General features: G+C 37.0%; 1 protein-coding gene across 1 annotated transcript in view; it reads left to right on the top strand.

Moving 5' to 3' along the window:
• The window catches only part of LOC147078662 (phospholipid-transporting ATPase IF-like), a 44,252-nt gene that overhangs the window by 4,362 nt on the left and 16,231 nt on the right, over positions 1 to 23,659 (top strand). Inside the window, exons 2-7 of the mRNA XM_085960445.1 lie at positions 12,786 to 12,984; positions 14,383 to 14,508; positions 16,082 to 16,303; positions 17,135 to 17,317; positions 20,173 to 20,475; positions 21,930 to 22,195. Of these exons, the coding sequence (XP_085816571.1) occupies positions 12,786 to 12,984; positions 14,383 to 14,508; positions 16,082 to 16,303; positions 17,135 to 17,317; positions 20,173 to 20,475; positions 21,930 to 22,195 (1,299 nt within the window). The remainder of the gene's footprint in view (positions 1 to 12,785; positions 12,985 to 14,382; positions 14,509 to 16,081; positions 16,304 to 17,134; positions 17,318 to 20,172; positions 20,476 to 21,929; positions 22,196 to 23,659) is intronic.

Here is a 23,659-nt window from a genome sequence, read left to right as displayed (position 1 = left end):
AACGGGATATGCCCCGTAAATATAAATGTCGTTTGGCCACCCTACTCACCAATAACAATAATTAATATCCTGGAGGAAACAGCAAAAATGAAAGAATATGAAAATGACTCGACCATTTTCAGTGTCTTCAGATTTATTTTAATTTTTGCCTCGGTCGTGCTTGACGTGAGAGTAATTCGTGAGAACTGTCTCAGTGTTGAGGAAGTTGAGTATATTTGTTAATTATTAATTATTCTTCCAATTAACCAAGGAACAACATCGATTATTGGTGTGGCATTTCCACAGTAGATGATAATTAATAGTTACATCACAAAAAAGCAGTAGATTTCCAAACCAATGAATACAAAATATTTGTAAGGCTATTTTTTATCTAGGGCATAAATATAATTAATTAATATAATATAATAATAATGTATTTGTATAGGTTTATCTATATATCTGTCTGTAAGCTGGCTCTCCCATCTAAATTAGCCTTGACTGCCGCACAGCCATAAATCAAACCTTCCAAGAGCGTCGATCCGGTGTTGCATATGAAGACCGCGCACATCTACCTAGCGACAGTCGCGCGTAGCCTTCGAAACGTATAGATATATGGATGCGGCGATCGGCGAGCCGGTATAGGAATTACCAATTCGTAGGTGTTCGTATACGTCCTGGTGTCTTCGACTCGCTGCCCGAGAAGCATGCAACAGTAGATGTTTTTTTCAAACTAAAAAGTCGCATTCGACCAATCTGCGGAGCTCCATTTGGCAACGTGTGTTTTGAGGTTACATCGACGTATTCGACACGTTGTAGGCAAGACGAGTTTTGATGTGAGAGCCGACATACGCATGCGATAAACTATACAGCATAATATTTAATATGTTGGACAGAGTAAGACAGAGAGAATACGTATTAAAAGTGGTGAGGAAACATATACGTAAATGCAAATTCTAAATTTTGAAAAATAAACTGACACGCAAATAAAAGATTTATTGTTTGTTTTAATCGGCTTGTGAAAGAAAAAAAAATGGTAGGATACTCTTATAATAATTTGACAGATACTTACAGTGCAGTACTATAATATCGAGTAAACGGAAAGTATTAAACGACAATAAAATTCATTTATGACAGATTGACGGGAAGGTATAAAGAAATATGGTCTCGGATAGAAAACACGATTCTATACGAATATACTCGATTCAAATTGAAGATATTACTGTTGCAGAACTAAACCACTTCCAAGAACGTTGACAGGTGGCACTGCGACCTGGAATTTTAAGTGCCCAAAGTAAATTTATCATAACCTAACATATAAACCGTAAACAACGATAAAGATTAATTGGTGAGAATGTCAATAATAATAAAATTTACGAAGCGTTGCCCAAATTACACAAAAATGTTCCCGCACTACTCATCGTCTCTGTTCTGGCAGAACACACTAACTGGAGAATACTAGTTTGGAGTAATTTGACTTTGAAGTTGTTAAAATGTTTGAAATAATGGTCTATCGTGTGAGTTTATTAAGTAATCGTAAAAAGGATGACTTTAAAATAAAGACTGTTTATTTATTAAGAAGGTTTCCAGACGGTAAAGTTTGAAATAAGGAACATTTTGGTACTAACTCAATATGTCATTTTTTCGAATTAGTGTCTTCTGCCAGAACAGTGACGCCATGTTCGTATCGAAGTTGTGAAATATTCGCCTTTTATTATCTCGAAAATTAGATCGACGGCATAGTTTTTTAAACATTACTATCTGGAAAACGACCACAAATAATCGATTACCGAAATTCGTAACCTAAGAAAAACGTTGTAAAATGGTGTACAAACACGGTCACTGCCATTTGTTAATCGATCATAAAATGTTTTCTATAATACTTCTGGAGGCATGACCCTTTTGCAATTTAACGCATGATAGTAGGTACTTGGCACCCATTCCACGTAAAATATGTTTTTTTGTATTTTTGGTACTTTGCACCTTTCTTCTCAACCGTATTCACTTTTAAAACATTCTGAGAAAATATACATATAACCAATAGAAAGCGATTCAGAGAGTAGGTATTGTAAGAGCCATTAGTTTAAATTGGTCGCAATTAGATTGCAATACTTAGTTAATCGATATCCAACATTGTAACGCAATTTGATGAGCATGGCATGTAAGAACTACTTGTTAAAATCGTCGTAATTAAGAGGCCATCCATGGACTAAAACCGTATGCGGTTTAGAATCGTGTACCATACTAAGCTTATGATTTCTTTTCATGGAAATATATTTTCACAAAGTATAATATAAGCATCTGATTGTATCAGTTTATACCATACACTTACACATACAAACTTAGTGAAAATATAGGTTTCATGAATAGAATTCATAAGTTTAGTATGGCATACGGTTCTAAACCGCATGCATCCATGTCCACGGATGGCCTCTGAGTAGGATGCCCGTAGCTTCATTGAAAAAACACATTGGGGCGAATCCAGCGGTTACAGGTTCATGTCCCGTCGGATGTCGTATTTTTTTGTCAAAAAAAAAGATTTTTCTAGTGGGTGCGATGTTTTCAAATTATGTAGGTTGTTAGCCTTTAGTTAAAAACAATACCTGTTTTATTGGGCTTTATTGTTGACACTTCGTTCCACCTAATTTTTTAAGCAAAAAAAATGTATATTAACAAAATATTATCACTGTTAATTAAAATATTGCGCCAATTTTGCGTTTTTCTGGGTATTTTTATCCATTAATTTGTAATAATTTATGTGAGTGAATATATGAACAGACACTAATAATAAAAATTGTCCTTGCATAATAAGTACCCTCAGAAAAATCAAGGTTTGTGATTTATTTAACAAAAAAAACATAACACTATCATAATATACGATTTTGCCATATTTTTTTCTAATTGTTTACATAAAGACTCACATATTATGTAGGTACTAAACTTAGGTGAAAAATATATAGGTACTCGTACTATATATACGAGAGCGTCTATCGTGAAAATACGCTAGGTATGTCAAAGATTTTAAAGAAAACCTTGGTATAATAACTACATAATGGTCCCCACAAGGTGGGGGACTGACATGGCTCTAGCCTTGGGGCTCGGGCTCAAGGGGAGCCCAGCATAGCGGGTCGACCAGCTAAATGAGATAAACACACATCTTAAATTTGCTCTAATAGTAAAAAAGTCGACTGCGGCACTATTTTATTTCGGGACTATTACCATTTTAAGGTATACGGTTGTGCGATGCTATTTTTTGTTGTTGTGTGTTGATACTCGACAACACCATAATTCAATGTATTAAAAAATCGCTAAAAATACATTGAATTTTATTTGACCTCGACCACCACTTGGAAAATGTCACTGTAGAGCGTCAGACTACGTTTAAACATAGCGATAGGTAGGGGGGGGGCAAAATTCAAGATGTGGGGGTCATACACTACATATACAGGCGGCCCTCGACTTTCGCATCAAATTGATTCATGAAAATGTGTTCGAATGATGAATGTTCGAAAAAAGTGTACAAAATATTTGTTTATCAATGGATATTTATAACTTAACGAGGTATATTAGAAATCAGGTGTTTTCTTTATAAACTTACCAAGAGATTGTTGAATACAAGGAACTCAGAATTAATCTGTTCTGTGGTTGAATACCACCCTTTTACATATTTGAGAAGGTGACTAGGAGCGGAGGATAAAGGAGCGACTGCATGGAAGCACAGTTTTTGAATTATCAACAAAAATCGAAGTTTTAAGAAATGTACGAAATAGCGAATAAGTAGAACGTTCGAAAGTCGGGGGCCGCCTATTTTACGAAGCGTACAGATATTGTGAAAGTGCAGTGACGTCCCGTGGAGGTAGGCAAATTGAGCGTCGCTTGGGAGCGGCAGTTACTGAAGGGCGGCAAATCGAAGAAAATCATTTGGAATATATAGAAATAGCGACCTAAACTTAATAATAACGAAAATATCTTTCCATTAAAAAAATTCAGCTCACTGGTTTTGTCGGGTTCGCGATATCTAGTTTACTTCCGTTGCCCGTCGACGTCCTTGATGACCAGAAACGATACGTGCAGATTTGCGAATAATTAGTCTGATATTTTGTTAGTAATGTATCCATACAACATATTTTTTAGATATTGGACTCATGAAAGGCTGATAAAAATAATGTATAAAAAATCAGGTCGCATTTTGGCGCTGCCTAGGGGCGGCATTTTAACTAGGGACGTCACTGTAAAAGTGACGCAAACATTACCTTTGGCCTACTGATTAAATTAGCTAAAAGTGTAGGTAATGTAATAAAAAAGAAGGAGTTTACCATGTCTAGTGAGTAATAAGTAATAACAATCGCCTGTCTGACTAGCTCAACCTCAAACTCTCATCCCAGGAGATGAATACGGTATCTTTTTTGTTTAGAGGCCTTACCAATCATCTCGGAGGCTCACGGCAAGGACCCACTTCGACTTCTATAACCTGGGCGCCAGACAACCTTGATTTACTGTTGAATAGAGAATACACACATGTGTGAAGCCATACAAAATAACTCAATGCTGCCATCTTTGAAATACACTGTATATCAAATTTGAACTTTGAATTATAAATAGTGCGTCGATATAATCAGTGACGTCCCGTGGGGGTAGGCAGATTGTCCGTTGATTGGAGGCGGAAATTACTCGAAGGGCGGCAAATCGAGGAGAATCATTTGGAATATGTATAAATAGCTACCTAAACTTAGGAAAAACGAAAATATCTTTCCATTAAAAAAATCATCTCACTGGTTTTATCGGGTTCGCGATATCTAGTTTATTTCCGTTGCCCTTCGACGTCCTTGATGACCAGAAATGACACGTGCAGATTTGCGAATAATTAGTCTGATATTTTGTTAGTAATGTATCCATACAAAACATGTCTTAGATAGTGGACTCGTGAAAGGATAATAAACATACTGTATAAAAAATGAGGCGGCATTTTGGCGCTGGCTAGAGGCGGTGTTTTATCTAGGGACGACATGGATACAATATAAAATTATACAATTGAAATGCATGAAGCTGAAGTAGTCCAAGTTTGAACATACATAATTTTGAAAACACCCATGAGAAAATATTTTTTTCCGACCATGTCCGATCCTAATAGGATCATATGGGCCTCCACAGAGTAGAGGTTTGTATTAACAGATTTTGTTTTTTACGAGAAATGGATGTCAGCCACTTGCTCAACCTATTAGGTCCATACCCTGACTCACGCACAAATTGAAAAACAATATGTGTACTTGCCAGACCCAGGATTCGAACCTGGGACCCTGGGATATAGTCAATAGAAAAAATCTTTTTTGAAAAAAGGAAGACACCCTACAGGAATCGAACCTGCGACCTGCGTCTTTGGGTATCGCTACCGGGAGTCTTATTATTTTTATTTTTATTTCTTTGACAGTTTATGTATCAATGTAAAAATGATTATCAACTTTGCCTACTGCAATAGAGAGAGAGAAAAAACCTGACGTTTACGTGGTCAAAGACTACAAGGTTATAGGTACATTATATCACAGTATATCTTTCCGACCGTCGGATTATAAATAAATATAATTATTATTGTTCAATAAAACGTATTATCGAAGTGTTTGTGTAACAGGTTAAATCATTTTTTAAACGGATCAATGGTGCATAGCTGTGTGACTAATTCTTTAAGCAAAAATTGATTGGTATTGAGTAGTTCGTAACCATTAAAAATAAAAATAATTATGATTACGCGTATATGTACTTATAAACATTATAATTATAAAGGTTTTATAGTTCCTGTTAAGATTATTTTAATCTATATATTGTGTCTATAATGATAAAGCTGATAAAAATATATACTAAGTGAAATTTATGACGAACTAGTAATTCTGGAGAAAAAGCATTTAGGTACATGATTCTTTTTGTTGAATGAAAATTATCTTTCCAAGAAATAATAATTACAACATCGTCCTGTTTTCGAGTATAAATAAAAACTAGTGGACAAAATATTGACGAAAGTTGCACACGTTATATACTTCATTATCGGTATTCATTTAGTAAACTTTTAAAAGACTTTCAACTCAATTATCGATATCGCAACAAAACTTCTCGAAAATAAAGCCCATATTATACTAAACCACGATACACGAAACCCGTGAAGGGTTGTAATGCTATAAATAAATAAATGATGAGGTGAGGTTCCTGTTTAAAAACGCGCATCTAGAAATCGAACAATTAATTATACGGATCAGTCTATTTATTTCTTGTGTAAGTAGGTATATATATGCCTGCCTTTTATTTCCGTATTACAATCGGATTAAAATATTTTATCAGATTATGTCAAAATATATTATGATATTCGACTATTCGAAGAATTTGTAAGAATACCAATTTAAAAAAAATTTTATTATTTTTCTCGTAGATTGAAAATCAATAATTATTGTAAAGGTGTGTCTTCTTCTTTTTGTGCCATATCCGTTATCGGACGCTGGCGATGATTTATGCTGTTCCCAACGTGGGGAGTGTGCCCCACCAGAGGGAAATTTGAATGTTTTGGGGGGCAAAAAGGTCACCTTGAAAATCATTAAATGATTGAATTTTGAAGTCGAAGCATAGCACAAGGATCGCACTAATTTTCTACATAGTTGTCTAATAACGTAATATAGGTACATTATATCTAGGTACTTACGAAAGTTAAATTAAAAATAGTATTGCCTATGTGCATCTTTTATTTGAGGCAATTTTTTTTTCAGAATTTGTTAGGTAACTATAAAATTGTGATACGGGTGGCATGGAAATTTTTGAAGCGTTGAAGTGAGGCTTAGCAGAAATAAGGTTGGGAAACACTCTAATGAATGCTCTAAACTAAATAGAGATGGAGGGCTCAGACATTGTTGATCAAGACGTTATGAAACGTTCAATTTAAAATATAATGTGTGCACCTACGTAAAAAAAATATTTTACAATAGGTATAAAATATATTTTTTAATATGTATCATAAAGGTGAAATTACATGATTTTACGAATCTGGCGAATGAACATTATATGATGTGTTATCGTTTGATATATTCATTGTTGAAAAAATGTCTTGCGAGATTGGGGAAGTCGATATGCATTGTCATTGATCACATCCGAAGTCATAATCGAAATAAGGTGAGATCCAAAAATATTGTATTTTAATGCCTTATCTTTCAAAAATATGTGAAATTTTCCTATCACAAAGTTAGATTGTGGACGCAATGCTTACACACACACAACTCGCTTTTAGTTCGGTGAGATAGGTAGATACTGTGAAAATATAAATTTACATTGAATCTGAGGTTTTGTGTTGCATATCCATCTCGACTGGGATATAGGGGCCGTCCATATATGACGTCACACTCTAGGGGGGAAGGGGTCTGATTTGTGACTAACGGGGGAGGAGGAGTCGTAGAAAATGTGACGTCACAAAGTAAACAATATGTATATCATCGATTGGGGATTTAAGGATCGTTTATTAACGTTTAGGGGAGGGGGTGTCAAAAATGTGAAATAAGGGTGGCAAATGGCCACGAAATGTGATGTTGAGGGGGGGTTAAAATATCCAAAATCATGTGACGTCATATAAATCAATACTGGTCGCAATGCTGCAATTTGCTGCAACAAGACGTCATGCGGCTAGCCAAAATGAATATAAATCACGTGCACATGTGCCGGATCAACATTTTAGTATTATACCTATCTGCTAGTGGCATATTCCCCGACTGCTGGAAAAAGGGTCATCTCACGGTGATCCCCAAAGCCGGCAGTCGCCCTCCTTGTGACCCGAAAGCGTATAGACCGATTACGCTCCTTCCCGTCTTCGGGAAGATATTGGAAAGATTGATAAACAGCAGGATTGAGTCCCACCTGTCGGAAAACTGTCCAATCTCGCAAAGACAATTTGGGTTTAGACCCGGAAAGTCCACCGAGGATGCGATTCGCTTTGTGATCGATTCTGTGGAGAGCTCTGGCAAGGACCTCGTTGCCGGGATTTTTCTCGACATCGCGGGCGCGTTTGATACTGCGTGGTGGCCCTTGGTTCTGGCAAAGCTTAGGCTGAAACAGATCCCCGGGGACCTCTTTACCTTAGTTCAAAGCTACTTCAGCAATAGGGAGATAACCTACGACTCCGGCCCCAGCCTGATTCACAGGAGGACCACCATGGGGTGTCCCCAGGGCTCCGTCCTGGGACCCCTTCTGTGGAACATTCTGTTTGACGACGTTCTGTCCCTGCCACTGCCTCCGGGCTGCACGCTCGTTGCGTACGCCGACGACTTGCTCCTGCTTATTGGGGCGACGAGCCGACCGGCACTTGAGCGTGCAGCCACGGACGCCTTGGGCAGAATCCTTAATTGGGGGTTGCTGAACAAGCTGACCTTTGCCCCGAGCAAAACGGAAGCTGTCCTCCTCAGGGGTAGTTCTCGGGTCAACATAACTCGACGGCCGCCCACGGTTCGTTTTGGCCAGACCTCAGTGCGTTTCTCCGAAAGGGTTACGTATCTGGGAGTAATTCTTGATGACAAGCTGTCTTTCGTTCACCACGCCAAGACGGCCGTCTCTAAGGCCAATTCGGCCTATCAGAGAATGGCCCGAATGGCGGGCAGCAATTGGGGACTTAAGCCTAGAGCCCTTAAGGTTGCATACGGCGCAATTTTCATGGGAATTGCCGGTTACGCCTCCAGCATTTGGCATTCTCGAGTAAACTCCTTAACTCTCGTGAGACGCGCACTATTAAGCGGGCAGCGACTTGCGCTGATCTCGTTTACCAAAGCCTACCGCACAACTTCTACTGACGCGCTTGCCGTACTCGCGGGGGTGCTACCCCTCGATCTGCACGTCCAAGTCAGAGGATCCTTGAGGGGGATCAGCACAATACTCGCCGGTGTCCATCTGACACCACCGCAGAGATCCGAGGACGTTCCTTACAGGAAGACTGTAAGTGACATTGTGTACAAGACCGCATTTGCGGCATGGCAGGCGAGGTGGACCGCCTCCCCCAAGGGGCGGCACACTTACCGTTTTTTTCCAGACGTATTCTGCAGGCACCAAACTAGAAGACTCCAACCTTCGCACTGGATTAGCCAGTTCCTCACCGGCCATGGCAACTTCGCCGCCAGACTCCACGAGTTTGGCTTGATAGTAGATGGGCCGGGTTGTACCTGCGGGCATGACCACCAAGATGTTGAACACATCCTCTGGGATTGCCCGCTTATGGAATTCGAACGAGCGGAGCTGTTTGCCAGGGTCCGTCCTCACACGGGCCCAATTGGTCATGGAGATCTGGTAGCAACCGAGGCCAACTTTGCGGCATTTGAGAAATTTGCAACGTCGTATGGGGAGCGGGATAGTCCCGACTCTTCTGTAGACTCATCCATTTCAATTCGTGACACTCAGTATGCGGGTACACAAAGCGCTTAACGTCAGCGGACAGCAGAGCCAGTCCAAAAACAAACATTTTCTTTCTTAACTTTCTTCTTTCAGCACTACGGTGCATGGTTGCAGCATCAGTCCCGTGCGGCTCCGTCTCGGGACGGAATGAGCACTTAAAATCACTTCTTTCAGACACGTTTAAAGCGTCATAGAAAGCGGCCGTGCATATCCACGGTTGTGCATATATGACGGGTGGTGGTGGGCACTTTAACGTATACCTATCTGCGCCCCATGTCGAGTGAAATTTGTTGCTTTCGACACCGGTTGTTTTTTCAGCCTAAAATGTCGTATTCGAGTTATGTGGAGGTACATTAAATTACATGTATTTTGTGAATAACAATAAAATCACATCGACATATTCGACGTGTTGCAGTCAAAACGAGTTTAGCTGTGCGACCCGGCTTAGTCGCGTCTTAATAAAGGTGAATGAATCGATGTTTTTTTTTATTTTTATTTAAAATAATAAGTCCAAAGGATGTTTGTCAAGGATGTACCCTCTGTTGTGCAGACCTCATCAATCTATATGGCGAATAATTAATTATGACCATGTTTGTAAGCAGGTAGTAAAATTCATTGGAAAAAAAAATGTATGTGTGGTGCTGCGAGTAGGAACCGGGAACCCCGAATAGTTGAATATGCCACAAATGATACGAAAAAGTCATTAGCAATGCAAAAACACAAAAACTGTATGTCGTAAAGACGTAAAGTATGTTGACGCTGCAACCAACACATTCACTGCTGACCAGTTAATTACTACAACTCGGTTACTGCTAAAGACACGCCTGGCGTGTAGCAATTATCATGATAAGGAAATTTGGTATAGTATAAGTATCTAATGGCCACACGCCTGGCGTGTCGTTAGCAGTGAAAAACTTTTAACATTATGAAAACGACTAAAAACTTGTTCAGATTGAACGTGAATAATATGATCAGTGATTTAATAAAAATAATATATAGGTTACTTTCAATAGTAAATTTTCTAGAATCTAGATAACTTCTATGATGTAATAGATACCATTTTAGGTAATAAATAGATTGTTTTGAGGCAGGTAATCGAGATTGTAGTACATTACATATGTCACAAGAAGAAACAACTTGTTCCTATCGATAACCAAGGATGTACCTATTCGTGTACTCTGATGTGGTGCTTATCTGAATATTATACGCTTATTTTTATCAATATAGGTTCACACTAATTTTAATTGTTATCAAAATAATCAGATCATAAAATATCTCCGTCATAATTAAGTTGTGTGCATTCATTCATCGAAACAAAGCAAATCATCATCATCATCAGCCTGAATCTATCCACTGCTGGATGAATGCCTCTTTAAGCTGCTTCCACTTCTCTCGGTCTCGTGCGTTGCGTTGCCACGTGCTTCCACAAAACTTTATCATTTCATCGATCTAGCGGTCTCTAGGTCTACCCTGTGGACGTTTTTTACCTCTTGGATATATGATGACAAATGATGACAAAATGAATTTTGGTTAGCTTTATAGCGACCGTAGACGTGCATGGATTTACTAGCAGCAATAGTGCGTACCTATTTTAAACTATCGTGACAATAACTGTTTACACATAAAAGTGCTGACTGTCTCTCCAAGTCATTCTTTAAGAGTGAGCGAGACGCGATGTTGTCATTTTATGCTACTATTTCGTACTATTTGACAGGTAGTGAAAATCGGTCAAGCATTTAGTTTGTTTTTTTGCCGGCAGGTTCGCCACTATCGTTCTACTGCGCAGATCGAAAAAATCCTACTGTCGCATGAAAATTCAGAAGCTTCCAAACTTTTTTGATTCATGCATGCAGTCTTGCCAACGACTGCAGGATAATACATGTTTACCCATACATTTTCTTGTTATGGCCGCGATAATACGTACTATCAACAGTAAATCTATGCACGTGTAGACGAGGTATACCTACATTATTTATTGCAATGGTTTTATCGACTATATGGACTACGCTACCTTTATTATGATTATAGTATGACTGACAAAGTTTAGTGTACACTATTTATGGCGGATGTTAACAGTTACCCAGTACAGTAACAGTTACAGTAACACCTCCACCCTTCGCAGTACTCGAAATGGACCGGAGCGCCGTTCTGGTTCGAGAAATCTATAAAGTTATAGCTCCGTCTCGTGGACAAAATAATTTGACCGTCTGAGCTAGATATGCCATATAACAAAAAATCTACCTCTTCACATATATGAGTACCATGGCCCCCACATCCTAAAGCGGGCCCCTAGGGTAGGATCTTTGGCGGGTCCCTTACCTATCGCCAAGGTTAAAGGCAGAGCGATGCCCTACAGTAGCGTTTTCAAAATGGTGTTCGATGTAAAATTAAGGGTATTCAGTGTAATTTTAGCTACTGTTGTATTTTAATACATTTACATGAATTATGGGGTTATCGGGTATCGACACAATAGTTAATAACCCTGAAGTAAAATAGCGCCGCAGTCGACTTTTTTATTATCAGAGCAAATTTGTGATATGTGTTTATCTCACTTATCTGGTTGACCCACCATGCCGGGCCTCTCTTGAGCCCGGGCCCTCAGGCTAGAGTCCTGTCAGTCGCTCCCTTGTGGGGGCCATGTATTGATATTAGAGCGTCATAAAAATCTATTCGCGTCCACGTAGAACGGCGACCCTATATAAATGTATAATGATGAAATCGTGGATCGCGGGTTCAGAGCCTGATCAAAAAAACATACCTACTTACTATATTTTCAACGTGTATTTGATCCGGTGTAAGGATCGAATGGGTTGAGATTACAATTTTAATTGTATGTTTTATTTTAATGTAATGTCCGAGAATGTGCTCCGAGAGCGAAGAAATGCGGCGTCCTATTGCGGTCGTCAAGATCTCTTCACATAATTTTGTTTGTCCGTATTGTTTTAGCTTTGTTTTGTTGTATCTTATTTATTATTAAATTCATATTTCTATTAAGTCTCCGTGCCTTTCTCTCCCATGGCACTTTTGATTAAATTACGTCTTTCAGTAAACTCAGTCAAAACTCACTTGAGAGCGTCTGCTCTTGAGACATTCCCAGGCGTAAAAAACTGCTGATGTTTTACATACAAACGTAGGGCCTCGTGATACGGTCGATTAAGACCGAGTGTGGTGCGGGGTTGGTTGGTTTGGAGGAATCTATGTTTTTATTGTATGTTTTATCGTGGTGAGCTTCAAAAGTCAATGGCTCAGATCTCCAAGACCCTAAACCCTCCAATAGTCACTCACGACCGTTAGGATTTTAATAATATATACAGTACAGTTATAAACTCTACCATATACCTAATTAAGACTATTCGGGGAAACCTAGTTATATTGTAAAACTATATTGTGTCGTGTCTTTGTTACAGGGTAACCGTGTTTCCAATGTTGGCGAAACACGAAAAATCACAGCTGGAGTGGTTTCATTGGACGACAAGAACAAAACGAACAGGATGACGACGTCAAAGTATACCCTGATAACATTCCTGCCCAAGAATATGATGGAACAATTCAGGAGAATAGCAAATATATATTTTCTAATAGTAACAATTCTTGCAGTTGTAATAGGTAATGATTTATTGTATTTGTACATTTATTTTTTCGTGAATGATCTTCATTTACATGTTTACGAACGAATGACTGTAGAAAATGTTAAAAAAAACGTTCATTGAGTCATGCAGGTGTCGATGCAGTGCGGTACAACGTGAGGTGACCTCATTGTTATTCTGGTGATTTTGGCAGATTTTGCCTACTGACAATGTTCGTTTAAAGGTTCAAAATGTGCTACGGGATGGGAGCATTAGTCTGATAACATTTTAAACACCAAGAAAACGATATCACACACTTTTCCCGTAGCTGCAGCTTACGTAGTGACGTCACATAATAATACGCGACGTGCAGCATAATATAATCACAACTAAGGGTCATTATTGGATCTTCCGATCGGGATCTAAACTTAAATTACGTACCTACCCTTAACTTAATAAATTGGCAGTAGAAACATAATACCCCGTTTACACGTGCATGGATTTTCTGCTAACAATACGCATTATTACGGCCATAGCAAGAAAATTCACATGTATTATCATGCAAGTTACAAGATTGCATGCATGAATCAAAAAAGTTTTCACGTGAACTTTCACGTGACAGTTGGATTTGTTCGATATCTGCGCCTGCGCAACGATAGTGGCGAACCTGCCGGTAAAAAAACGAACTACACCGCGCAGAGACTTATTTTGAGGTTAACCGATTTTTACTACCTGTCAAATAGTACTATAAAATGACAACATCGCGTTTCGGTTACTCTTGAAGAATGAGATTGGCGAGACAGTCAGTACTTTTACGTATAAACAGTTAATGCTGCAAGTAATTCCATGCAGGTATATAGAGTTGGGTTTCGAGAATTCTCGAGAAGTTTTCGAGATTTACCATCCCGAATCAAGATATTTGAAATTTTTAACATTTCGGGATTTCTTTATTATCAAATATTAATTGAAACCCCGATTTTCTATATGAAAAAAATGGACAGAAAACACAAAACGTTCAAAGACTGATCGGGGTATTTAACACAATTAAGCCAACGTCGACTCAAAATGCGCGCAATTTTGGCAACATCGCGGAATTTTGTATCTCAACGGCGTACGCGATTGCCCGACGCAGCGATTGACGGTCTGTGTTTTTGAAATTCTATTTTAATAAGTAATATTTTAAATTATTTTTGTTTTCCTACTTCTATTTTGTTTGTCTTCTTAGATAAATATAAAAAAATCATATTTTTTTGAAATTTGTTTGTTTTTACACTGATTATAGGATTTTTACGGGTTTTTTTATAATTTCCCGATATCTCGAGAATTCTCGAGAACTCTTCTCTGGAAATCCCGAATCTCGAGATTGAGATTTTCTCGGGAAATACCCAACTCTACACGTATACAGGCGCTATTATGGTGAATTATTTTATTATTCTAGATAGTCCTGTATCTCCAGTAACAAGTCTACTGCCTCTCGTCTTCGTGATTGCAGTGACGATGGTAAAGCAAGGATACGAAGATTGGCTTCGACATCGAGTGGACTCTGTCGTTAATAATGAACCTGGTATGTGTATAATATTCTTTTTATTCGTATGCCATACCCAATCGTGGACTGTCCACCATCGATGTGATTTTCATTTTATCGAACATACGAAGGCTCCGGTCTAGGTATTCGAGCTCGTAACCATGTGCATTATTTCTAGTGGTTATATATTTCTCTGAGGCGTTTTCAAAGTATGCATGTTACATTCATAAAGCTTGTAAATTATTCGTTGAATAATAAAAATATTTTATAAAAATAAAACTATTAGCAAGTGCAAGTAAGTTACAACAAAAAATTGCAGAAATCCTGACCGCTAAGCTACGCGTAATTTCGTCACAATTAGATAGGACACACGTAGTTTAGCGGTCGGGGCTCATGAGTACGGTTCTCAGGGGGCGCGGGCTCGAATCCCCCTGGGTGTCGTATATTTTCAAAAAGTTTTTTTCTAGTACATATTTAGTTGGCACCCCGACAAAACCGCCAAGACATTACCGCCCAGACATTGCCGCCAAAGCAATTGCGCCCGTACCAGTGCTCGTCAATACCGCCCGGAAAAATCCGCCTAGACAAAACCGCTCGAAAAAATATATAAGTATAATATATATAAATATAAAGCGCTTTTTGGTTTTTCGACTTTTTCGAATTTTCGATAGAAATTTACATACTTACGATAATCAGTGTACTTAGAGATTTAATCTGTTGCAGCTGTTAGTATAGTAATAACTTAAAATCATCAGCTTGTAACACTTAGTACTAAAAACAAAAAAAAAATGCCGATAATACGTGTTTAATCCGGTGCAGCTGCATATACCTGAATTCCTTAATGGGATATTTACTATTTTTTATATCTTTATCCGTACCTATTTTGTTTTTATTCGTGTATATAGAATATAATATTATGTAAAAATAAGAATTGTCTCATTTCTAAATTGTTTTGGCGGCAATGTCCGGGCGGTTTTGGTTCGGGCGGATTTTTTGGGACCCTTTTCAAAATACACCCTCCTGTCATATATGTTCACTTCCTTAGCAATATATAAGAAAAATTTATTTGAATTTCACAAGATTTGAAAATGTTAAAACACATATCGCCATTTGGGCAAATTGTTCAGGAAGGAGAAAAAACATAATAATTTAACTATCGAGCGGAATTTAACAATTCTAAAAATACACTTGATTTTTTACAAATGAGCTGCATAATGTATTAATACACTATTTTAGCTTCCCTTGTATAAATAAAGAAATTTTATATAAAGAGCGGAGTTGTTACATTTATTATATTGGAAATTTGGTACCTGCCATCCGTTTTGTGTGGAGAACAATAACGCATTTATAACCATTCTTTATAACAAAATTCCATCAAATATTATTATTAGTCAAAACTGCAGTTTACTGGTTTGCAGATTAAACAGTCGATATTGAAAATAGTTTTAAAAACATCATATTTCGACTGGAGTCGGATGCCACAAAACTAATTTCATTTCATCAAAAAAGACGATATGTTGAACATGACGCATTTATTAGGTGGTTACCCTGTGTTGTCAATCATTGTATCAGGTTACATACTAAAAGCATCTATTTATTTATTTATTTTCAGTGACAATATTGCGAAATTCCACATTACAAGCAATAAAATGCCACGAGGTGAGAATAGGAGATTTAGTTCGAATCGGACGAGATTGCGACGTCCCGTGTGATGCAGTCCTACTGTGGAGTTCAGATCACAGAGGAAAGTGCTTCGTCACGACCGCCAACTTGGACGGGGAAACGAGCCTGAAGCCGCTGAAGGTTCCTACTCCGTTAATTGGTAGCACACCTGGTGAGTGATTTTCATATTATAGTCCTTTAGCATTATCTTTTGCCCAATTGCCCCGTTATTTAGTCCTTGTCCACATGGCGCGTGTCTCGCCGCGGTTCACCGCGTGTGAATGTGGACACCTCAATGAGGTCACTCGTCGGTGTTCTGTAAAAAGGGCGAATTCACCATTTTGGTGAATTTGAGATTTTAATGAAAAAAAAATATGTACCTCACTAGTTTTCTTGTGTAAAAACGGCGAATTTGTATGTACATGAAAGTACTTAAAACGATAATCGTAAGGGCAAATATCCACTTAGTGTTACGAATAAAAAGCGTATGTGACATATTAGGCCTTTTAAAATATTATATTATAAAGCCTATTATAAAGACAGTATTTTTCTAAGCTTTATTATAAATTTGTTAGACATTAAAATCATCCACATGTAATTAATAAATAAATGTCAAAAGTTAAAAATCCTCCTTCTCTAAAATAGCATATTGGTTTATTTGCCATTTTTACAAAACATCGACGAATGTACCTCGACCGCGCGAGACAGTCGTCACGGCGCGAGTGCTTATGGACGGCTTAATGAGGTCACATGTACCTGGAATGCGAGCGAGTCAAAACGCGCCATGTGGACAAGGCCTTAGTAGCGTTTGATTACCAAAATATGACCTACATATAGGCGAGGTTGATTTCGTATCTTGTGTTAATATATGTGGTTGTGACAAGAGACCCGAGATTAAAAAAATTTCCACAGTTTCAAAAACATTGCCGCCAACGATAAGGTTGCTATTATCATTTGTTGTTGCAGTGTGGGGTTATTTCTAAAAATGATCTTTGTGTTTTAGAAAAGTACTCTCAGACAAAGATATCAATAGAATGTCTACAGCCCGAGGCGGACATTTACACATTTCATGGGAAAATAACTGTTGCTGGTGAATCGCCGTCTCCAATCAGTACGGAAAATCTTATCATGAGAGGTTCAAGACTAAAAAATACCGAATGGGCTATCGGTTGTACAATATATACAGGTATGTAATAACCACAGAGCAGATTAATAAATATAATTCCGATAGGCTATTCCCCAATACACTACATTTTGACGCAGGGTTTTGAATGTGTGAGTGTCCTACGAAAATGAACCACACATTATAGACATACAATAGTGTGTGTTACAACTTTCAAATACACCGATATTTAATGAGCGTCAATGCATAAACAATGAGCAGTCGTCAGACCGAAGGACAAGCGTATTCTTTACACGTGTTTAATTTTATCCCATATTCTTCCACACTCGATATCGGTTGCCTGTTACTCCACATCCGTTGGGTATTTCAGTTCCCATTATTTCTGAGTTCCCTGGTAATAACGAATACAGATACAGACAAACACGTTGAATAAAAGGTACTTACTGGGACAACTGGACGCCATTAATGATATAAAATTGATTAATAAAATAAATAGGTATACGTTCGTTAGGATTTAATACAGAAAGTAGGCGAGGAAGTTCAATAAGTTTCTATCACTTTAAATTGATTTTGCTCTTAACATAATATTTTTTTATTGCGGATTGAATTATTTTGCCTGGCGCTTCATATACAAATAAAAGAACCTCTCTTCTCGTTGGAACTTAAACATATGCACAATTAAATCATTATTTACGTGTGCATATTTAAATTCTCACCAAGTATTAAATAATATATAAGAATTCAATATATGTTTTTAAATTACCTTTAATGCACGTCTATTTATTTTCGAATTTCATTCGATTGCGTAGTGCCCAGTTGTGCCGGCGCCGAATCGTTCAAGACCCGAAAAAAACTACTTCTATAGAGCCTGAATGTATGAAATTAAAGCAAAAAGGATGTCTGACCAATTAATAATCAATTTGCTACAAATTTGAAGATAACTTCACGCGTTTCTCTATGACAGTTGTTTGCCAATTTGCAAGGCTGCCTTCGGGCATAAAAACACCTCGCGGAAAGATATTCCGTTATCAATAATATTGTATGTAGTTAGCCAAAAACAATACACTCTTCTTAATAATATGCATAATCACGTAAAACACCGAGAAATCCAACATATTATTTCAAACCAGAAAGAGAGCTGCCATTTTATATTCGAGACGGAGCGATAATTTTCGATGTCATGAACCGGAACGGCGCTCCATCTCATTTCGAGCCCTGCTCTTTCTATCGTATATAGTCCAAATTTCTTGATTATAGGCGTTGTTTTACTGATTAATTTACAATTTTTTGGGCTAATAAATAGAGATTTTAGGTGACTCATATACATATTATGTGATTTAAAATTAAATTTATGCATCTTTAATGAAATACTATATCTTCAGTTATAACCCTTTTCTTTCATTTGAATAATGTGCACATATGTGCGTATTGTTTTATTATTATATTACTTGATGTGATTTATTATATATTTAATAAAATGCCGAATCTAGGATTAATTAATTTATTGTTGAACCTAATTCCACGACGCAATCGGTTTTAATCCATTCCGGAGGATCGCGATGACCAATGAAGCGGGACCCATGTTGATCTTTGACAACATTACGATGGCTATTGAATGGTAGGTAACAAGTCAAAAATTCAACATTTTGCGATATTGATATCAAAATATTCGTAAAAATGAGGTCTTGCTAGTTTTGTACAGAAACAATTGAAATAAAATAATTTAGATACATTGAGAGCTAAAAAACCCATATGAAATTTTACAAACTATCAAATAAAACCAATTTTGTACAGATCCATTTCGAATTGTTTCCATTTAAAACTGGCGATTGGCCATACGTTTCAATTTTGAATAGATACATTCTGATATGTTTCCTTTTAAAACTTGTCAAATCTTTCTCAAAACTACGTTTTTTGAGTTGTTACTGTTCAATGCTGGGCTATCGATTAATGATTCTCTGGTATTAATACCTACGGGTGGCATTAGTCATAATATTGTCTGTGATCTTATCGGTCAACTCGATGGACTCCTTCGTCGTGACTAGGGAATCCAATCCCGAGCCAAAATTCTGATCCCGGGATTACAATTTGACAATCCCGGGATCCCGGGACTGGTCCCGGGATTGGCATTTTTTTCCATTGTTAATGTAAAAATGTTATATTTATAAATAACATTGATAAAATCGGTCAAAAATAAATCTAGTATAATTTATACTATTTAAGACATTTATTGTTAATATTGTACGTCTTGGAAATACATAAGTTTAATGGAGTAAATAATATTGTAATATAAATAATAATGTGAATTTAATACGAGATTGCTGTTCCTGATAGTAAAGACTTAATGAATGGGTTAGCGAGATTTAAAATAGTAAAGCTAATAAGCATGGTGTAGTTATGGCCTTTTCGCTTCATAAATCTAATTAGTGAGCCAAATATGGAACTGCCGTAAAACGTATGAGATAATGGTGGAATTACTATGTTAAAAGTACGAAGCATTGTTTTTTCCAATCTTTCTCATTTTTATTAATTTATGTGAAAAAATAAAATAAATCGGCAACTTACACATGGGTATAAATCAAACTTCATTCAAACTTAGTTTATTTCTAATGTAGTTATTTGTTATTAAGAGTATTTTTTCTGTTATATTTTCGTTTTTACTTTATTTTCCATAAAATTGATAAAAAAATCAATCCCGAAAGTTTCGGGATTATGTTTACCAATCCCGGGATTCATATGTATCGAAAATATTTAATAATAAATCCCGGGATTGGAATCCCTAGCCGTGACTGTCTTACTCGCATCTTGTAACTCTGTTAAATGACAGATCTAAAGATCCGAGGGTAAGGCGTACTAAGTAATTAGGTATAAACTTTAAATGTTATTTTTTTTTAATTTCTCGTTTTCTCTCATTTCAGGAAAAGAAACCAAACTTTCATTAAACTCCCGTTTCGCATCCAATAAGTTTACGTCATGCGAAGCGTACATTAATAACTATCTGATCTTCTTCATCGTCATAATGGTCGCAGAAATAATCATATCCTTCGCATTGAAGAAGTATTTGGAGATGATAAGAACAGGACATCAGCAATACTTGGGACACATCATCAGCGACTATTCGTTTTATTCAATAGCTCAAGATGTTCTCTCATTTTTATTGCTTTATTATTATTGCATTCCCATATCGCTGTACGTAACTATTGAGTTGCATAAGTTTATAGGTAAATATATAACGTTATTGTTTAAATAAACTATTTTTTCTAATGGATCTAAGTTTTGTACTATTCCATTTGAGTCGTTTTTTGCGACCTGGGTTTCGCCTTTCGGCATCTTCAGGCACTATGTACACTTAGCAAAAGCTACATACTGACAACAAATACAATCAACTTTAACTTATATAACAAATCAATACAATAAAGTAGGTAAAAACTTTATCACCTATTAAGTCAAGGATCACAATAAAAAAATATATAACAAACAAATTATGAATAGTTGTAATGTTTATAAAAAAACCCCTACTTTATCAATAATACACTCGATAAGCGTAATATATAAATTGTCAAAACCTAATAATAGATCATTATTCATTAGTAAAAAAAGTGTAAACAATAAAAATACTACACTCAAGGGGTGTAAAATCGTCCATTCTGGGAACAATGGTAACGTATTGGGAATTAATGGAGTTAACTAATGAGATGTATCTATGATATCAGTCTTTAAAGGTTATTAGTCACATAAAAAATTAATATTCAATAATATTCTTACATGATACCTCCTTTTTTAGGCGAAACCCGGGTCGCAAAAAACGACTCAAATGGAATACATAGTACAAAACTTAAATCGAGCATGCCTTGTAGGAAGGAAGGCAGTCGGAAAATAATCGTTTGACAAATAATCGAAAGGAAAAATAGATAATAGGAGACAACAAGATCCTTCATTGATTAACGTATTATTCAGTGTTTCCTAAATTGGCGTTATCGGCTTCCTGGCCGATTGGTGACAGTAAATACATTGAAAATCGATGTTTGGTATGCAGTTGGGTTAATACAATACACTCTCAGTAATCGGCCTCTCGATTATCTGACAACTACTATAATCCGCCCTTATTTTTACCAGTTGAAAGCACAACATCGAGCTCTATAATTCCCCGGTATTCGATTGTCAAATTCAGTAGTCCGCCGCGCACAAGTATGCAACGCAGATGAGACGGGTTTATTTTTGAAACTTCTCCTTCGTAAAACGTACGTTCATCGCGAAGAAAGTAATGTACCAGGGAGGAAAGTGCCCAAGGACCGCATCACAATAATTATGCCGTGCTCCAATGCAACCGGAACACACAAACTGAAGCTTTTGGTCATAGGAAAAGCCAGGAATCCTAAGCCATTCAATAATATTTTAATATTTAGTTTTATTACTTTTTTTATTTTAATTTTATGACATTGACTGCTGGCTAGATAATTACTTTTTAATTACCACATTTAAATAGCATGTTAATTATATCGAATGGCCACCTTAATTGTTACGCGCTGGGAGCGTCCAATGTACTTTAATAAAACTTAGTTTAGTATAGTTAATGTATAATTTAGTAAATACTTGATTTCTATGTATAAATTTCTCAAAAAAAACTATTTTTACGAAACACCTATTTTAATTTTTATTGTTATATTTTTTTAAGGTTCGTTATACCTACAATGGGATAAAGATTTGACGTGTCCGGAGACAATGCAGACCGCTTTGGCAAACAATTCTGATCTCAACGAAGAGCTGGGGCAGGTGGAAATACTGTTCTCGGACAAGACAGGAACCCTTACGAAGAACGACATGTACTTCCAAAAGTGTTCTGTTAACGGGGGGCTTTATGTTGAGAGCAATGGACGACTTTACGAGTTGAACAGTGAATGGACATCGGGCGAGACAGTTCAATCGATTGAGACCTTAAAAGTTTGTATAGAATTAACTTTATTTGTAATTAAAATTAAACAAAATATATTTGCTTTAGTTTCAGGCGCGCATACAAGGGTGGTTTCGGGTCCGGACCAACCAGCGCATCTATTCTATACACAAGAATGCTATCGGGCTCTACGACACCTATCGAGGGTAGTTTTGTATCGAAGTATTAGCACTTATTGTAACAATTATAATAAGTTAGTTGTAATTGTTACAATAAGTGCTATGTTTTAACAGCACCTCTCTTGGGTGTGATAAATTATAGATCGAGATAGACAGTTTTGACTGTTTAAATGGAGTCGAAGTATTAGCACTTATTGTAACAATTATAATACTTCGATACAAATATAAGAAAACTACCCTCGATAGCGGCCGATAGTAGTCTTGTGTACAGAATAGATGTGCTGGAATAGAAATAAATCAAATTATTTAAATGAATGGAATATTATTTCTTCTTCTTCTTCTTCTTCGTCACGAGTGTCACGACCTCATGACTGAGGATCGTGACTTAGCTGTCGAGCAGCCTTCTCAATGGGGTTTCAGTATTCCGATGTGGCATGTCTAACAGACAAGACAGCACGGACATAACAATCCTAAGCCATGCCACAATCTCGTACACGCCTACAAACTTATCTTAAGAATGGATGGGGAGCCACAGTCGAAAATCAAGACAACTGGAGAGAATCTGACATTAGAATGACATTTTCAAAATGGCGTCCATATGCGTAGTTCGTAGTTCCATTTTTGACCGTTCTTTAGATATGTTTGTAGGACTGTGGCAAAGCACTGACATAAATAATAATAAAAATATATCTTTCGGAAACGGACAAGATCCACTACGAATTGTGAAGGCAATGAAAAAACACACTGAATGACGGTGAATATAAGAATTATTGTGGTATCAAAAAGTTATAAACGATGTTTGAGTTTGAACACATTACTCTGGCAGATTCTCACTCCGATCATCTACGCCGATTGAGCCCGATCGTGAAATGTCAATTTGGATCGTTCCTAGAGTCGTGGCCAAAATAAATTAACTCATATTTTTTGATTACAACTCAATTGAAGATTGGTGACAGTTGGATCGACGATTACACTGTCATTTTTGTTGACAATCGTCGGCAGGACATAAGGGGCAAACGATCAGCTTGAGAGTCTGCTGGTGTCATTTGAGCTTTAGACATGGGCACAATTTTTTTTATGACTGAGTGTCTATTTGCATGCCTAAATTAGTATAGCATATTTTTATCTAATGAATAATTAAAACTTTAAATCAGGGTTAGTCAACCTGGTCCCCACCGCCCACTAGTGGGCATACCAGCTTTCTTGGTGAGCGGTAGGGGTTTGGAGTAAGAGGAAAATTTTAGATTTAACTACAGTAAGTTGTTTTATAAATATTCATGCCAAACTTAGCGAAAGTCTGACATAAAGTATTTGGTAAGTAATTATTAATATACA

Source organism: Rhyacophila brunnea, unplaced genomic scaffold (assembly GCF_057557595.1).
Source record: "Rhyacophila brunnea isolate RB1 unplaced genomic scaffold, BYU_Rbru_1.0 scaffold_11, whole genome shotgun sequence".
In the NCBI taxonomy this organism is placed as follows: Eukaryota; Metazoa; Arthropoda; class Insecta; order Trichoptera; family Rhyacophilidae; genus Rhyacophila; species Rhyacophila brunnea.
The sequence above is the reverse complement of the archived record's forward strand: the minus strand, read 5'-3'. Positions and strand labels throughout refer to the sequence as shown.